This window comes from Tympanuchus pallidicinctus, unplaced genomic scaffold (assembly GCF_026119805.1).
Source record: "Tympanuchus pallidicinctus isolate F22 unplaced genomic scaffold, pur_lepc_1.0 scaffold23, whole genome shotgun sequence".
NCBI lineage: Eukaryota > Metazoa > Chordata > Aves > Galliformes > Phasianidae > Tympanuchus > Tympanuchus pallidicinctus.
The window spans coordinates 5535720-5550661 of record NW_026294740.1 but is presented as its reverse complement, the minus strand read 5'-3'; the positions used below and the strand labels follow the sequence as shown (position 1 = coordinate 5550661).

General features: G+C 47.5%; 1 protein-coding gene across 4 annotated transcripts in view; it reads right to left on the bottom strand.

Annotated features, from left to right (window-relative positions):
* The window catches only part of RPTOR (regulatory associated protein of MTOR complex 1), a 118956-nt gene that overhangs the window by 26303 nt on the left and 77711 nt on the right, over positions 1-14942 (bottom strand). For 2 of the 4 annotated variants that reach the window (XM_052687521.1, XM_052687522.1), the window contains exons 19-24: positions 14031-14171; positions 13418-13576; positions 6626-6744; positions 6205-6273; positions 1980-2083; positions 703-886 (exon numbers count right to left, since the gene is read on the bottom strand). In XM_052687521.1, the coding sequence (XP_052543481.1) occupies positions 703-886; positions 1980-2083; positions 6205-6273; positions 6626-6744; positions 13418-13576; positions 14031-14171 (776 nt within the window). The remainder of the gene's footprint in view (positions 1-702; positions 887-1979; positions 2084-6204; positions 6274-6625; positions 6745-13417; positions 13577-14030; positions 14172-14942) is intronic. The other 2 variants (XM_052687523.1, XM_052687524.1) reach the window with 1 other exon arrangement.

The following is a 14942-nucleotide window of genomic DNA, read 5'->3' as shown; positions in this document are numbered from 1 at the left end:
TTCCTCCACTTGGCACCAAATCAGTTCTTCATGCTTCTCTAAATGGAAAAATGCCCAGTACCTGATGACTGTCATTTGGATGCTAACATGGGTGCAACCCCCCTATCGGCCTGATGCTGAAAATAAGACACCACAGCTCTTGACTGGCCAGATGTATCCCAGCAGTGACCTGTAGAAAGCTCTGGTCTTCCCAGTGCCAGTCTGGGCTTACATCTGCTCCTGTGCTTAGCATAGAGAGGCTGCCAAGCACAGAACGAATCTGCAGTAAAGGAGGTGAATCTGCTGCTGCAAGGGCATGTCCCAGTATCTCATGAGAAACATCTGCCTGCATGTTAAAGGAGGAAGAATTGTCCCTTTGTCAGCCTCTGTCCATGCTTTGCTGAGGCTGGAGGAAAAGCAACTGACAGAGATGCAGCTGTGCACTATCGCTCAGGCAGACAAATGTTTGTGAAAGAATAAACAATCAACTCGGATTAAACGCTTCTTGGTGGCAGCAGAAGTGAGTTATGTCCTATATCAGAGTCATAAAACATATCCCGAAGAAAAAAATTAATCCATTTTTATTTTACTGGTTAAAAGAAGCTACCCTGGTGTTAGCAGCAGCTAGAAGTGAAGGATATGCAGAAATAAAACACAAAGAACAGAAAGTGTAACAAAACCCAGTGGAGCAGGGGAACAGAACTGAAAGCAAAGTCTCTTTACCTGCTCTGGCCCTTTGTCAAACATTTTTCTTGTTCTGGGGAACTGGTGGGAGTGGGGAGTGTACTGAACCCCCATGTTGCCCACATTGGCAGGTCGCACAGACGTGATGTCCCGGCTGACCGGTTGCTTTGTCACATCATTTGTCAGGCTGGAGCTGCTTGTGCTGGTGGTTGGAGGTGATCCTCTAAAGATCAAAAGAGTAAAAGGATTTAGATAGCAGCAGACATGTGACTTGCCCTCATTTTCTGAACCTCTCTGATATGCATCCCCTGACACCTGGCACGTCTCACTAAACCGCAGTCCTGACATGCTTTCCACCTCTGAGAATCAGCCCGGTTCTACAAGCAGAAAGCAGTTCAATGCTCCCTCTCACAGCAGAAACAAAGCTAACCCCCAAACACGAGGGCAGAGGCTAACACTGACTACGTCGCCATTATCTGCTCTGCTGCCTTAACTCCTGCATGTGAATTACGTGACTTCTTTTCCTTTGCTTGTTTCTGACAAGACTTATCCTTCACTGCTGTGCTTCCTCTACAATCCAAACACACAGTCCAAAAAAGTCACAAATCTCAGCAGTGAATCCTGACTGAGCCAACTCAGAAAAGCAAAATTCTGGGAACCTGTAGGTTAAGCAGTCACACACCCCCATGTAATGGCTGTGACCATGGCACAATGACCAGCAATGTGGTGACTGGAGTCCTGGCAGACCACAGGGCAGCATTTTGACTTGCGTGCAAACTGAGATCTGTGCAATTGCACGGTTGCATAATGCTAACAGAAGACATTAAAAGCATCACTGAGCAGTTCAGAGGCCTCCTTTCCAACTTTGAATCTCACTGCTGCACATGGATTGTGAGGCTGCCAGATCTCAAGCCAGGTGTTTTCCCTTGGACAGCATCCTTTGGGAAGGAATCACATTTCTAAGCCTAGCACTGCTCACACTGTTGCCTTAGTTTCACTGAGTTTAGGCATCGCTTGCTGACGACCAGGCAACCCTGGCTTTTAGCTGAAACTGGAGAAAAGAGATCAGACTTCGATGGGAAATCCGGATACCTCAGGTCAGAGTGCATCAGTAAAATCAGCAACATTCAACACGTCCCTTCAATCCACCCTTAGATAACCAGCAATGCCTCATTATGCTTTGCCCTAAAAGGAGTAACATGTAGAAACTCCCCACCTGTCCCCAGAGCTTTTGTTCCTAAGCCTCTTACCAGCACTAAACCAAGAAGCTACAAGACCCCGGTGGGCCCCTGACGGGGAGCTCTGGGCCCACTTACCCCACTTGGTGGATGTGCATGCCCTTGTTGGTGGGGCTGGCAGGCGCTGACTGCGTCAGTGAGGACGTGTCCAGGATGCGCTGGGGGCGAGCGTTGACTGTTGCCTAGAGGGAAAGACACAACAGAGCACTGATCGGGACTGCAGAACAGCAATTGCAGGGGTTTATTATATGATACAACTGCACACCTGGGGTTCAGTGAAGTTAAGCTCTCTATCAGTGTGTGTGGGGGTGTTTAAAAATATACGTGAAAAGTCCCTGTGCAGTTTTCAACACGTAAGAATTCTGCTGCTCTTGGAGTCTGACAGCACTTACCAGACAGCATCGTTCTTTTGCTTACAGAGACATAACTGACCAACATATCAGCCTCTTCCGAAAGCAGCCACAGCCCAGGACCCACAGCACAACTTGCACCATGAGGTGAGCTGACAGCACGGAGCTCCCACCCAGCACTGCTCCACTGCCCATGGCTGCAGCACCCATCCTGATTCTGCATCTGGGTCACAACTGCCCTTGCACATCTGGCAGCTGCACAGATCTGCCTCCCATTGCCTCTGCGACTCCCCTAATGGGAGCTGAGCTTTCGTGGGAGTCACTGCAAGATGCCCCTTCCCTACACACCAGTCCACACAAACTCGCATAGGAAGGCAGCAGGTCTGCATAGCTGGGCTGCTCACAGCTCTGCCCAGCACAGCCAGGCCCTCCTGCAGGCTGACACAGACCTAATCCTGAAAGAAACATCTGTCCTTCCTCTGAGAAAAGGTCCCAGATGCAGGCCAGGGGATGGCAGTGAGCAAAGCATGCAGCTCCAGCTCCACCTGCTCAAGGTCTCGAGCCCTGACCACCACCTGCTTGGCCCCAGGGGCACACACCAAATGCCACGGCCTCGGATAAGCCTGGCCCAGCCCCTCCTACAGGCTGGCTGACCTGGGGCTACTTTCCTCCTTCCCATATGAGGTAGAGAGGCCCCAGCACCACTCATCACAGTCATGAGTGCAGTGGGGTCTTCAGTGAGCAGCTGGGACGTGAAATCAGAGAGAACGGAAGGAAAGCAGAAGCAATTTAACAACTAGTCACAGACAATTATTCATTGCTAGTTCTAATTAGTCACACAAGACTCAGTTTTCAGATTCTTGCAGTCAGATCTCTGTCACCTGAAACAATTCCGGTCCCCTCGTGTCACAGAGGAGGGACAAGATGAGCCAGTGACAGTGTGCTGAAGGGGCACACCGAGGGGAGCGTGGCAGCAGCCTTCCTTCTTCCTGGGGAAACAGCAGAGGAATTTCTTTTCTGCCAGAAGCGAGCTGCAGCTCAGTGACATGACAGCGTTTTGCTGGAGGCTGCGGCTGCCCGTTTCCCAGGGATTTGCTCCTCTGCCCGTCACATCACCTCTTTCAGGAGGGGAAAATGGTAATTCATAACTTTGCAAATTGACACCCGGTAGAGGAAAGAAATAAAGGAGTGTGCTGTCAGAATTGCTCGCTCCTGCACGGCAAAGCTGTACCAAGAGTGATGTCAGTGGAGGAATAGCTGCTGGGACAATTCAGCCTCAAGGCTTCCATTAAAAACAGCTGGGTGAGGCAATCTGGGAGGGAAGCAAACTTTCCTTAATTAATTTTGATTTCAGAAAGTCTTAAAAGGCCAACGCTGCTTACCAGCTCCTGTTTGTTTGTTTGCTTTGGTACAAAAACCATGCTTGGGACTTTTAAAAGATCAGGCTGGGAATGAGATTGTATCACTCCAATCTGCATCATGAATATAAATCACAACTCAGCAGCAATCTGTGGGAGAACCAGCAATGTCTAATCAGCCCAGGAAATAAAACTGCACATTTCCAACCCAGGAAGCATGCACGTCTGTGCAACCTACTCACCAGCTGCTCAGAAAGACATCGCCCTATTTAAAGACCACTGGAGTTCTGTAGATAAAGAGCTGTTGGCTCCGTTGCACTGAGTAGAACTTGCCTCATTGCAAAACAAAAATAACTGCTCTACAAATGCAGACACAACCTGAACTCCTGCACAACCCCATCACACACAGCAGTGCCCTGCTGTCACAGCGCTGCAGTGCTTACTGCTCACAGCCTCACGCTGCACCGGTGCTGCCTGCACAGCCCTCAGGGTGACTGATTTCCATGCCTGGTACAAAACATGGTACAAAACATACTGGAAAATCATGAGGAATCAAAGCACAGAGCCTGGCAACGTTCTGCAGCTAAACAGTTCACCAAGAATGAAGATGTGGGTAACCAGTGGCCATTCCCAAATGTCAGCCCATGGCTACTTTGTTAAGCTCCTTCAGCTGAAAACCAGCACAAACACCAAAGCCACACAAATTGCAGCATTCTGCTCTGTGAACAGAGGAAACTTTCAGATGTCCAAGCTCCAAAATGAAGCCTTTTTCCCTGAATTTTGTATCAACCAGAAGAATAGGATTAAACCCCTGAACATCCAAGTGCTTTACTTAGTGTGAAACAGGGCTTTGTTTTTAATCAAGGAAATCAACTTTTGTTTATATTCAGAAACCAAATGGGAACACAGCATCTGCATGTGCTGAACCTGGGAGGCGCAGGGACCCAGGCAGCTCCCAGCCACCTGCAGCCCAAGCTCCACGAGCACCAAGGAAAGGTTTGGGCGTACAGCCGACACAAGGTCATGTTTAATAACCTCCTTGATGTGACAGCAATTCCTACAGCAGATCCAGGCTCACGCCAGCAGAGCAGGATGGATTTGGGGCTGTAAACCCTGGCAGCACTGCTCACAGTGGGAGCGCTGGCTGTGATCGGAACCTACGGTCCAAAGCCTCATCTTCCATTTTGGAGGGCTGCTAACAAGATTCCACAGGAGGAATCCATTTGAGAAGCTGGGCTGCTGTACTGGCAACAGCAAATGCACAGCGTCACGAAGAGACAGCCATACATGCACCTGCCCAAAGCATTGGACAAAGTGCACGTTTAAATGCTGGTCTCATGCCGCTTGTGGCTAACAGAAGAACAAATGTGGCTAAGAACAACAACAAATAAGCTTCATTCACTGGAGTGACCCCAGATAGAAATCTTCATAAATGGGAATGCTTTCATTATTTCGAATACAAAACCATTTGAAGAGCCATTGCCTCAGAGAGCAGCTGTGTGAGAAGCAGAGCATGAGATGTGCGATACGCATCCACTTGAGGTTCTGGATTCCTTCCTGTGCAAAGAATTTAGGACCAGACTTCTCAGAACCAGCACCCAATTTATCAAACAGTCACAGCATTCCTACGCATATCACAGCACAACGATCAACATTCCTGCTGGCTAAGCAGAACCACAGCAGTGCTGGTAAAGACATCTGCAGGGCACAACTGCACCTTTATTAATATTTATACATTTCTTTCCACCAGCAAAGGAGTCATTCCTGAAAAAATAGGTAAGTCAGAAAAAGCAGATCCATTTCCTTTTATAGCCCCTTAAATCCCATAGTCAGACTAACGTTTCATTTTGCAAAGAGCCTTCCAACATTCAACACCAAAACAGCTTTGTGCAGCTCCAGTCGAGATGGAAATCTTTTCACTTTTCTTATTCACCTTCATTTGGAAGCTTGTGCCTGACAGCAATTTGTTGTACAACAGAATCACCAGGGGAGGACTGACCTCACCACCCCCACTGTCAAAACCATTCCCTGTCCCCAAACACAGACATTGCCAACTGGCTGACATGTACGCTTAAAACAAAGGGAGGAATTTAAATAAGTAACTATTTTCTCAAGGGAAAATCAGATTGAAAAGCAAGAAATCTCTAAGGCGTAAAAATGGTAGTGCACAATGCTGGCATCTCTTACTGCACAACTTCAGCTTAGAAGCCTCGACTGAATATTTAGGGTTATTCATTAGCAAACATCAGTAAGAGACGCCATCTCGCATTGGAATGGCTCATGGTCTGGATGCTACAGCAACTACAGGTGGAATCCAAGCACGGGGAAGGGCTGCAGTCAGAGCTCTGACATCGCTGCTGGGCGGGGGGAAGGCAGTTGGTGAGAAGATGTTCTGGGGTGGCCTGGTGCTTCGCCTCGGGAGGAGGTGAGGGTGCTGCTCCAGCTCCCCAAGCTGTCAATTCCCAACAGCAGTGACGGCAGCCTCCAGGGACATCTTGTCATCCTTGGAGGATGAGATGTGATGAGGATGGTGGTTAGGCGGGGGGGCCTGGCTGAGAGGTGAGTAGTGGCAGGGGTGTCTGCATGCTGACTCACATGTACTAGTTCACCTGGATTGGAGAGCCGTTGTGGCTTCAGTCTGCAGGCCAGTCCCACTTGCATAATCTAAATCGGTTTGCAAACGGATAATTTAATGAAGGATACCGAAGGTTTCTCCCAGGGACTGATCAGATAAGTACACTTGAAAACAAGACCTACTGTCTGAGGTCTGTACCTAATTTACAATCCCAGGCCCTCCCCCATTTATTTATTCTACGTCAGCAAGACTTCACCTGAGCGTTTTATCGTTTCGAAACACTACAAGCTCCTTCAGAAACAGATTCAGACTGAACTAGGATTGCTTACCAGAGCCCCTCCAATGGCCCCGTGCAGCTCAGCCTACCTACCCTGTGCCTAAACATGAAGAAATTCAGCACACAGAAGTCTGACGGACACACATGCACACAGAAGGGCATACCTTGTAGGCAATGCTGTTGAGAACTTTCATTGCCAAGTCGGAGACGTCGGGATAGGGATCAGCAGCTAGGTGAAGGAGCACTCTCCAAATCTGGGTATAAACACTGTTGAAACTCACACCTAAAATAACAAAAAAAAATAAAAAGAACAACCAAAAAACAAATCCCCAGAGCACACGACAACCCATCAACCCAAATTCTTTCATCTTAGGTGAGAAAATTCATTAGAACTCTGCACATCACAATGGCATCTAAGAAAACATCAAGAGAAGAGCTCACAAACACCCTGCGTGGGCATTCTGCCTCTTCCTTGTCCTTCTTTGTGAACTCTGCAAGAGTTGGTAAAATGAGAGCGGCGTAAAGCAAAATAAAGACTACTTGAATAAGCCTCAATCAAACTGCTGGTCTGCTGTGCCCCTGCAGCTACTAAACTGAAAAAGCCAAATGGAACAGCAGACAGAGCCTTTGGAGCTCCTGAGCTAAAACACTAAATGTAGTGAGAATGTAGTTAGAGGCTTATATTTTGATGGTTACTTTTATAGGCTGCTTTAAGGATTAATACTCCACTTGACTGTTCAGGGCTTTTAAGTATTCTACAAGTTTACTAAGTGCTAAATTTTAAAGTGGAGCTGTAAGAACTGTACCTTGTGAAGCAGGGAGCCTAACTCAGCCTCTCCTGCTGACATTTGTGTCAATTCCTCAATTGCCAATTTGTTGGTTAATGAGAATATCTGCAGTTTGCTATTTCAGCAGGAGGGACTGACGGATTTGAGTACAAATCAAATTAATAAGCTTTGGTAACAACTGACATAACCCAGCAAATGTTTCATTTTGCTGTTTTTAGGTGAATCTTCAATATGTTATTCTTTCTCCTAACCCCCACCGAGTGTAATAGGTACAACACTGTCTTTTAGGAATTGAGCCATTTGGACAATATTAAAGCAGTTGCACTAACAAAAAAAAGAAGAAAAAAAAAAAAAGGAACAAAAATAGGGATTTCAGATGAGTCACAATCAATGGTAAATGACAGATCAAGCTGTTACTGCATTTCCTTCCGTGTTTCTGGAGGCATCTAAATATAAAGTGTTGTGAAGACAGGGCTCCTTGGTCAGCAAGCACCTTCACAGCTGAACTCGATGCTCGGGCCAAAAGAAAACAGACACGGACAGTTTGGTTTTGAACTCAAGCTGAAGAAGCAAGCAGTGTGCAGTTATAAACTTCAGCAGCACGCACAGTGCACTGCCATATGGCTGCCTGCACCAGACAATCGAATCCTCCTCTGCCAGAAAAACACCCCAGCGTGTGACAAACGTTCTGCAAAAAGCAAAGGCGATAATCTCACTCCATCCCTCCACCTGACCCGTGAAACAGAGGGTCTCTTACTTGGCTGATATGCGAAGGATTTCTCAGAGTTTCACATAGCAACCCCACTGATGAGTATTTATGACAGCACCACTCAGGCAGCACTGCCTGTTTGCAGTGGGTGACCCACACAGCAGGGTCCTGCAGTTGAGCCTAACCTTTCCAATGCAAGCAGGGCACAGGGTGATGATCCCAGAAAGAAAATACCACTGTCAAAGCACAGCACAGTCAAAGGGCATTGATCTGTTGTGTGTGGTTTATGCTGGCTGAGGGCATGGAACCAAGGAACACGCAAGGACAGCGTGTGTGGGTTCAGCAGAACTGCCTTGGAACAGTGCAAATCCGACCTCAGGTTTTGGCTGTGGTCACAGCTGGCAAAAGTCATCATCTTTTTCACAGTTTCTTTATCCGTGTTTGAAAATGTCAGCACACAATAAGCTCCCTGTGCAGAAGAGGAATGGGCCTCCCAGGCAGAAAAAGCAGCGACGTAACACTGTCTGTCCTTTCGGGCTTCTGACCATTTGGGTCCCACTTCTGCAACCCGCACGTTCATTCTGGAAGCTGATGTTAGCAGGAAAAGCAAAGCTGGAGGCACACAGAGCTATGGGAGGACAGCAGCCCCAGCCCCGAGCCAGGCAGTGCCACATCAGCTGAGCTCAGCATCCCTACCCTGTGCCTGCTGTACCAGAAGCTACACAAGGAGCGGTGGGGATCTGAATGGTGTGGACCCTTTTAGAGCCCTTGAAAGGCAGTAAAAGGAAAGACGGAAGAAAAGAAAAGCGAGGAGGTGCTCATCAGTTTCTCTGATAACCACCTCACTCATGACGCAGTCATGAAGGAGGAAAAAGCCAATAACATTTTTTATACATCTGAGCGTCATGAAAAACAAATTTAAAACAGATCTGCGCCAGTGCAATTCCTCATTCGCTCCGCAGCCTTTGAAAAGAACAGAGGGAATTTCTACAAAGGCTCAGCACCGGGGCTGAAGGACTGCTGCTTTCTGCCCCCCCTCCCGTTAATGCTGTTCTGTGCACTGATTCAGCCTGGTGACACATCCGACACAGCTCCTGCAGGAACCCAAAATGTGGACTCACTGGGATAAAGGGAGGCAGCAGAGGCGGCAGCAGGAGCAGCAGCTTGATTTCATGTACTGCACTGAAACGAGGAAAATATCCATGAGATGCAAACAAAGGGCCGTGCAAGGGGGACGGGGGTGTTAATTTAAGCAGACAGCTCTGTAATTAGTCAGACTGATTCAAAGCCAGTTAAATGGACCTTGCAGTATAGATTTACAAAATGATTTCTCTCAGCTAAGAACGTCAAAAATAAATTGCCTTTCTTCACTGACGCCTTTGATTTCGTTTGCATGCACGTAGCTCCCAGCTCGGTGTGACAGCCAGCATCACATCACTGCCCCAAAGAAGGGACCTGGCTGAGGTCACCGAGCACACAAAGCTCAGGACCACGTTGTACCAATGCTTCTATTTACCCCTTCTGTTTCACCAAACTGTGATGGTGTCTCTTTCTAACCCCCTTTAAAAATCACTGCAGTGATTGTAAGCCCTGATCTCTGGAAGATGCAGTGCCCATCCAGCACAGCAGCAAAAGCTGACCTATGGCACACGTGTTGTGTGCCTCGGACTGGAGGCAGCTCTGCTCCCATATGTTCCATCTGCAGGGAAAAGCACATCTGGGATCAGTGTGGTGAAAGCGTGTAGCTGGAATACTTCACACCGAGCAGCACCTGAGGGCTCAGCTATCTGGTTCCCATCACTGCTGATCCCAATGCTTTCTAAGGCAGCATCCCATATGCTTCTCCTCTTCCCAGAGTGACACTGTAGGTCCTGCGGGAGCTCCTCCAATGGAGAAAACATCAGAAATTCGGATAGCTTTCTGTACTCTACCTCGACAACCACGAACAGCAGCTCACTCCCCAGAGGAATGGCAAATTGATTTTTTGTGCGCAGCGCTGACAGCCTGCAAGCTGCCACAGCCAGCCCACGCCACTGCTCCCTGCCTGTGCCCAGAGAGGGAGTGCGAGGCCAGGGCAAACACCGGCACATCATGGCACAGCCACAGAGCCAACCGAGCTGCTCTGCTGCCCACCGTCACACACTGGGATTTCTCTCCCATCCTGGTTCCCTACTGCCTCAGCAATGCCATGCAGGGCAGCTGCTGCCTCATGCAGGGCTGTGCAGCAGTGCCCAGGCCTTGCCCTGGCTCCACCATGCTGCTTCCACAGTGCAGGACAAAGAGGACGAGCTGAAGGGTAACCTCTGCAACAAGCATCCATTTCCAAAGCCCACTCAGATCCCTGTATTTTGCCATTTTGTGAAGTTTTACTTACAAATAGCACTGCTTAGCCAATTATTTCTCATGGCACTGAATTCAAATATAGTGCCTAGCGAGAGAGGAGGCTCTACCTGTCCCAGCAGCCTCCTCTCTGCAGCTCACTGCCCACCTACACCTCTTGCCTTCGTCATCCTCACTGCAGTCACCTCCTGCTGCGGGTGTTACTTCAAGGCAGCTCTTCAGAGAGGCTCCTGTGACCCAGCAAACAGCTTCCTGCCCCCAGCTCTCCTGCTGAAGCAGAGAAATGCTCCCCTGCATTCAACTGCTCCAAGGCTTCCTCCTCTTCCTTTGATCATTCCTTAATATAATCTTTCCAGTGATGCTCTCCATAAGACAAAGACTTTTAATCATACAATTTAAATATGAATAATCACCTTCAAGGTATGCAAAGCCCTCATCTCAATACTTTTTCTTTTCCCATCTTAAAACTAAGCAAAACTAAAAAAAAAAATAATAATTCAGAATGCAAAGATTAATGACTTGTCCTATGGAAAAAGAAGCGAGGCTCAGCTTCCCATCCAAACTGGTGCTTGCATGCTGTATGTTAACTAACCAAACCTGGCTGCTGCCAGCTCAGCCACACGAGGGCCAGAAAGCAATCTTCTGGTAGCCCAAGGTTGCCTGGGCAAGGACTGGTCTGCCAGAAAACAGCACACCTAGAGACAAAGATATCTGCTGCTTTTTCTGGTCATGTTTTGCTGGTAGTTTGTGAGGAAGCTGTTTGTAGAATGGCAGGAGAAAGTGCACAGAGGTTTTCTTTGGGTTTGTGGGAAGAATTATATGATGCCACAGTGTCAATGCAGTGGATAGGCTGATGCAGGAAATTCCTTCTAGAGACACATTCCTAAAACCACAGGAGGGGAAGAAAGCCCCGAGCATCAGTGAATCAATGTAGGGAATGCAGAGCACTGAATGCAGAATAAAACTGTGGTTGACATTTTCTCCTTTTTCTACTACAGACTGGATTTCTGCTTTGGTTTGATTCTACCCATGTGCCCAAAGCATCCCTTTTACTGCTCTCTCTGTCCCAAACACTTGGGGCACAGACATTACTGCAGAGGCAAATCACAGTTAATTCTGCCAGGAGATACAGAGCAGAGCAAAACATTCTTTCCTTCAGGGCAGGTCCATCATCCAGTGACAACTCTGAGCTACAGCAGGAATCCACTCTCTGCTAGAACTTAAAGAGCTTCACCCCAAGGCAGATGGGCACTTCTGGAATGTTACAGGCTAGCTGCAGCTGCTACTTGCAAGTGACAAATACCCACAGCAGTGTTAATCTGAGTCTGGGCTGGCTGCACAGCAGCACCAAGGGTGGCTGGAGCTGATGGGGTTTTGAAAACTCCCTCTTTGGGGACCAGAAGAGAGCAGGCTGAGAGATGGTGATTCTTCAGTAGGAGTGAAACAAGCCTGGCTTTCGGGAAGCAAACGCTGAAGGTAATGGGATTCTCTGTGAGTTATGAATTTTAAACACTTCTATAAGCTCTCTCGTTTCCAGCTGGCTATGAGCTCTTCTGATTAAACAGGAATGAGACAGGCTTCAGAGAACTGCTCTTGTTGTTTCTTTAGGTTTCCCTGATGCACCTCCAGCTGATCTCTAGAGCTTCCAGCACATTTGGAAAAAAAAAACCTTGTGAGACTTGCAGAAGGCATCCAGCAGACACCACTTAGCACCAGAGGAACGGAGGAAAACCAGCTTCTCGAGCTTAAGAGAAAGAGAAATTTCCTAACATTTCTGCCACACTTTCAGAAAATACAGTTTCACTACCTACAACCAAAAGCAAACGAATCAATCAAGCTTCTAAGGAACAAATGACTTTAAACTGCCACAGGGGCTTAAGGTCTCACAAATCCCAATCCCAGAATCTTTCACTTCAGAAAGTCAAACCATCATCACTTTTTCCAGCAAATGTAGGGAGCAAAGTTTGGCTTCTTCAGCCAAGACAAGCCCAGCATCAAGGGGGACTCCAGACTTACGCCTCTCTTTCTGCACTGGTTTTTGAAGGCTGGAAAAACGTGGCACATGGATATTTCACAAAGCTGACACATAGATTTGCAGACTTCCCCCAACACTTCTCAGCCATGTGCTGCCTCCTGTGCTCCCTGGATGGAGGCTCTTGCAGAATTTAAGCCCTTCTGCACGCTGGCTGTGTTACCATCCCAAAATGGTTCAGATTGGAAAGCCACAGCCAGTTTAAAGCAGTGCTACTGTAGCACTCAAACACTACTGGGAGCACTATTAGAAAAAACAACTGAGTGGAAGTAGTCCAACACAAAAATACCACAAAAGAAATGCAAATCAGCCATTACATGCAAATCAGCCACGCACTGCATAAGTGCAGCTAAAAGCTCCCTTCTTTATGTGCCACAGCACTTCACTCTGCAGAAAGATGTATGTTACCCACAAAGCCAGATGCCCAGAAAAAGGACTGTTGAGCAGTGTTGAGAAGTTTGGTGCAGTTCCTGCTGTTGGAGCTGCTTGTTCAAGAGGAAATGATGGAGAGGGGACTGGAGGCAGTGGGATCAGTCAGAGTTTTTGTGCAAAAACAAGTTATGTGAAGCTATCAGTCTCTGTTTTTGAGACTCAGGCTAGGATTTCTTCTTTTTTATGTCCTGTTTTAACAACATGCATATGAATGTGCAAGGAAAATTAGTTAGGTGAGGCTTTCTTGTATGAATAACACAACAAAATGGCTGTGCTGTACAGAAATACAACCCACATGAAAAATAATCGGGGGAAGTTACTGCCAGACAGCCCAGCTGCTGCATCCATGGGATGGAGAGTCTTTGTTTTGATTATCTAGGCAACTAAACCGTGGTGGACATAAAATCCCCTCATGTGTGACATTTTTGTGCTCATATTCCTAGGAGGATTGCTGTCTGCCACAGCGAGAAGCCAAAGCTTCAGAGCAGGAGGGGCTCTGCTCTGCATATAGCCTAACCAGACGCAAGAACAGCTTGCTGCTATGAGATCTCTTGCTAGAGATCTAGCAGGAGCTAAGATCCAAACCTTCCCTAAAACCTGGTGCGAACATGCAGAGAAAGGTGACACCAAAGGAAGGGGGAGAGCCTTTACTCACCTATGAGTGAATTCAGAGAGGAGTAAGAGCTGACTCGTCTCATCTTGTCAATGGTCTCAAACGACAGGATGTACTCTTCGTTCTCAGGGCTGCCCAAGGTGCTGCTGGCGCTGCTGCTGGTGCTGAGATTCCCAGGAGAAAACGCAACAGAGCTTCCAGCTGCCAAAAGGAAGGCAGGCAGCTGCTGAAACAGGGACTCGAGGAGAGCAATTTTCACCCGGGCGTAACAGTGCTTTTCCAAATCCTACAACGGTCAGTGAAGGTGTGGGCAAATCCACGAAGTCCCCTTTTAAAAACGGAATGTTTAAATACAGAGCAAGCATCAAAGAGTCAGAAACGATTCTGACAGTGAAAAATCTGTGTATGGCAGGAAACTGAAAGGCACCATCTTGATCCCTGAACGCTTCAAAAAAAAAATATATCAATATTAATGACCAATAAATTGAAATTAATTAGGAGAGGGCTCCTCACCTAATCCTTTGGAGCTGGCAGCTGGATAATCTAGGCACAAAAGTTAGTTTCACACCGCGCATTGGTTCGCACATGGCAGCTTGCAAGAGGGTGAGAAAAAAGAGCTGGTATAGAAAAATGACAGAATTTTTTAATCTCTTACATTCTTCGTTCAGACTGAGGTTCTGCAGGGACTTGTTCAGGTTCCTGGCTGTGGTCACTGCTCGGATGTTCCCATAGGAGCTGACAGAGCGCAGCCGAGGTGTGCACGGACCGTCCCTCACCGGTGTCAAACTCCCACCCTCTGCAGATGCAAAATTTAGCCATTAGAGATGTGACCAAAGAGACCACAGCCTGTGGGTGGATTCCCAGCAAAGGCAGAGCTCAGATATTACCAACACAGAATTCACCCATTAGCATGAACAGAACGAGGTACACGGGATCCTCCCTGAACACACCCAGCACGGGGCACGTTCTGCTCTTGTTCAGGCTGTGACTTCATTCCATGCAATAAATTCAGGTGAGCTGAGCCTTGCCAGTGCCTGCAGGCTGCCCAGAGACACAAAGGCTCTTCCCTCCAGGCTGATGCTGGGCCACTGCCCAGACACTGTGCTAGGACACACTGCTACAGCAGACACCATTTAGTAGATGGCATTTGCAGGCTTCCGTCTGCTGCTGCTCATTAAAGCTCTGGATTCTTTTCTTTTTGTTGTTACAAAGGCTTATGAAAAATCAGCTTCCTGACCAAATTTCAGGCCTAGTTACAACTTGTATTTCACCCAAACTATAATTCCCCATTTTTTTTTTTCCATTTTCATTCCTGAATACACACAATGTCACAACTTCACAGAATAGCAGTTTTATTCCAAAGCAGAGGTGGCTGCATTATGGTGCTGGGGCAACACTTGCAGTACATCCTACTTACAGGGTACTTCAGGATCATTTTGGATAAGGAGAAGCACTTACATAAATGGTAAATAATGCTTATTTCCTGCAGCAAAGACAAATGTGGAACTTATTTTCTAATATGATTAATTTATTCAGACAATGCGGAGATTAAACGACTTGTTGCAGA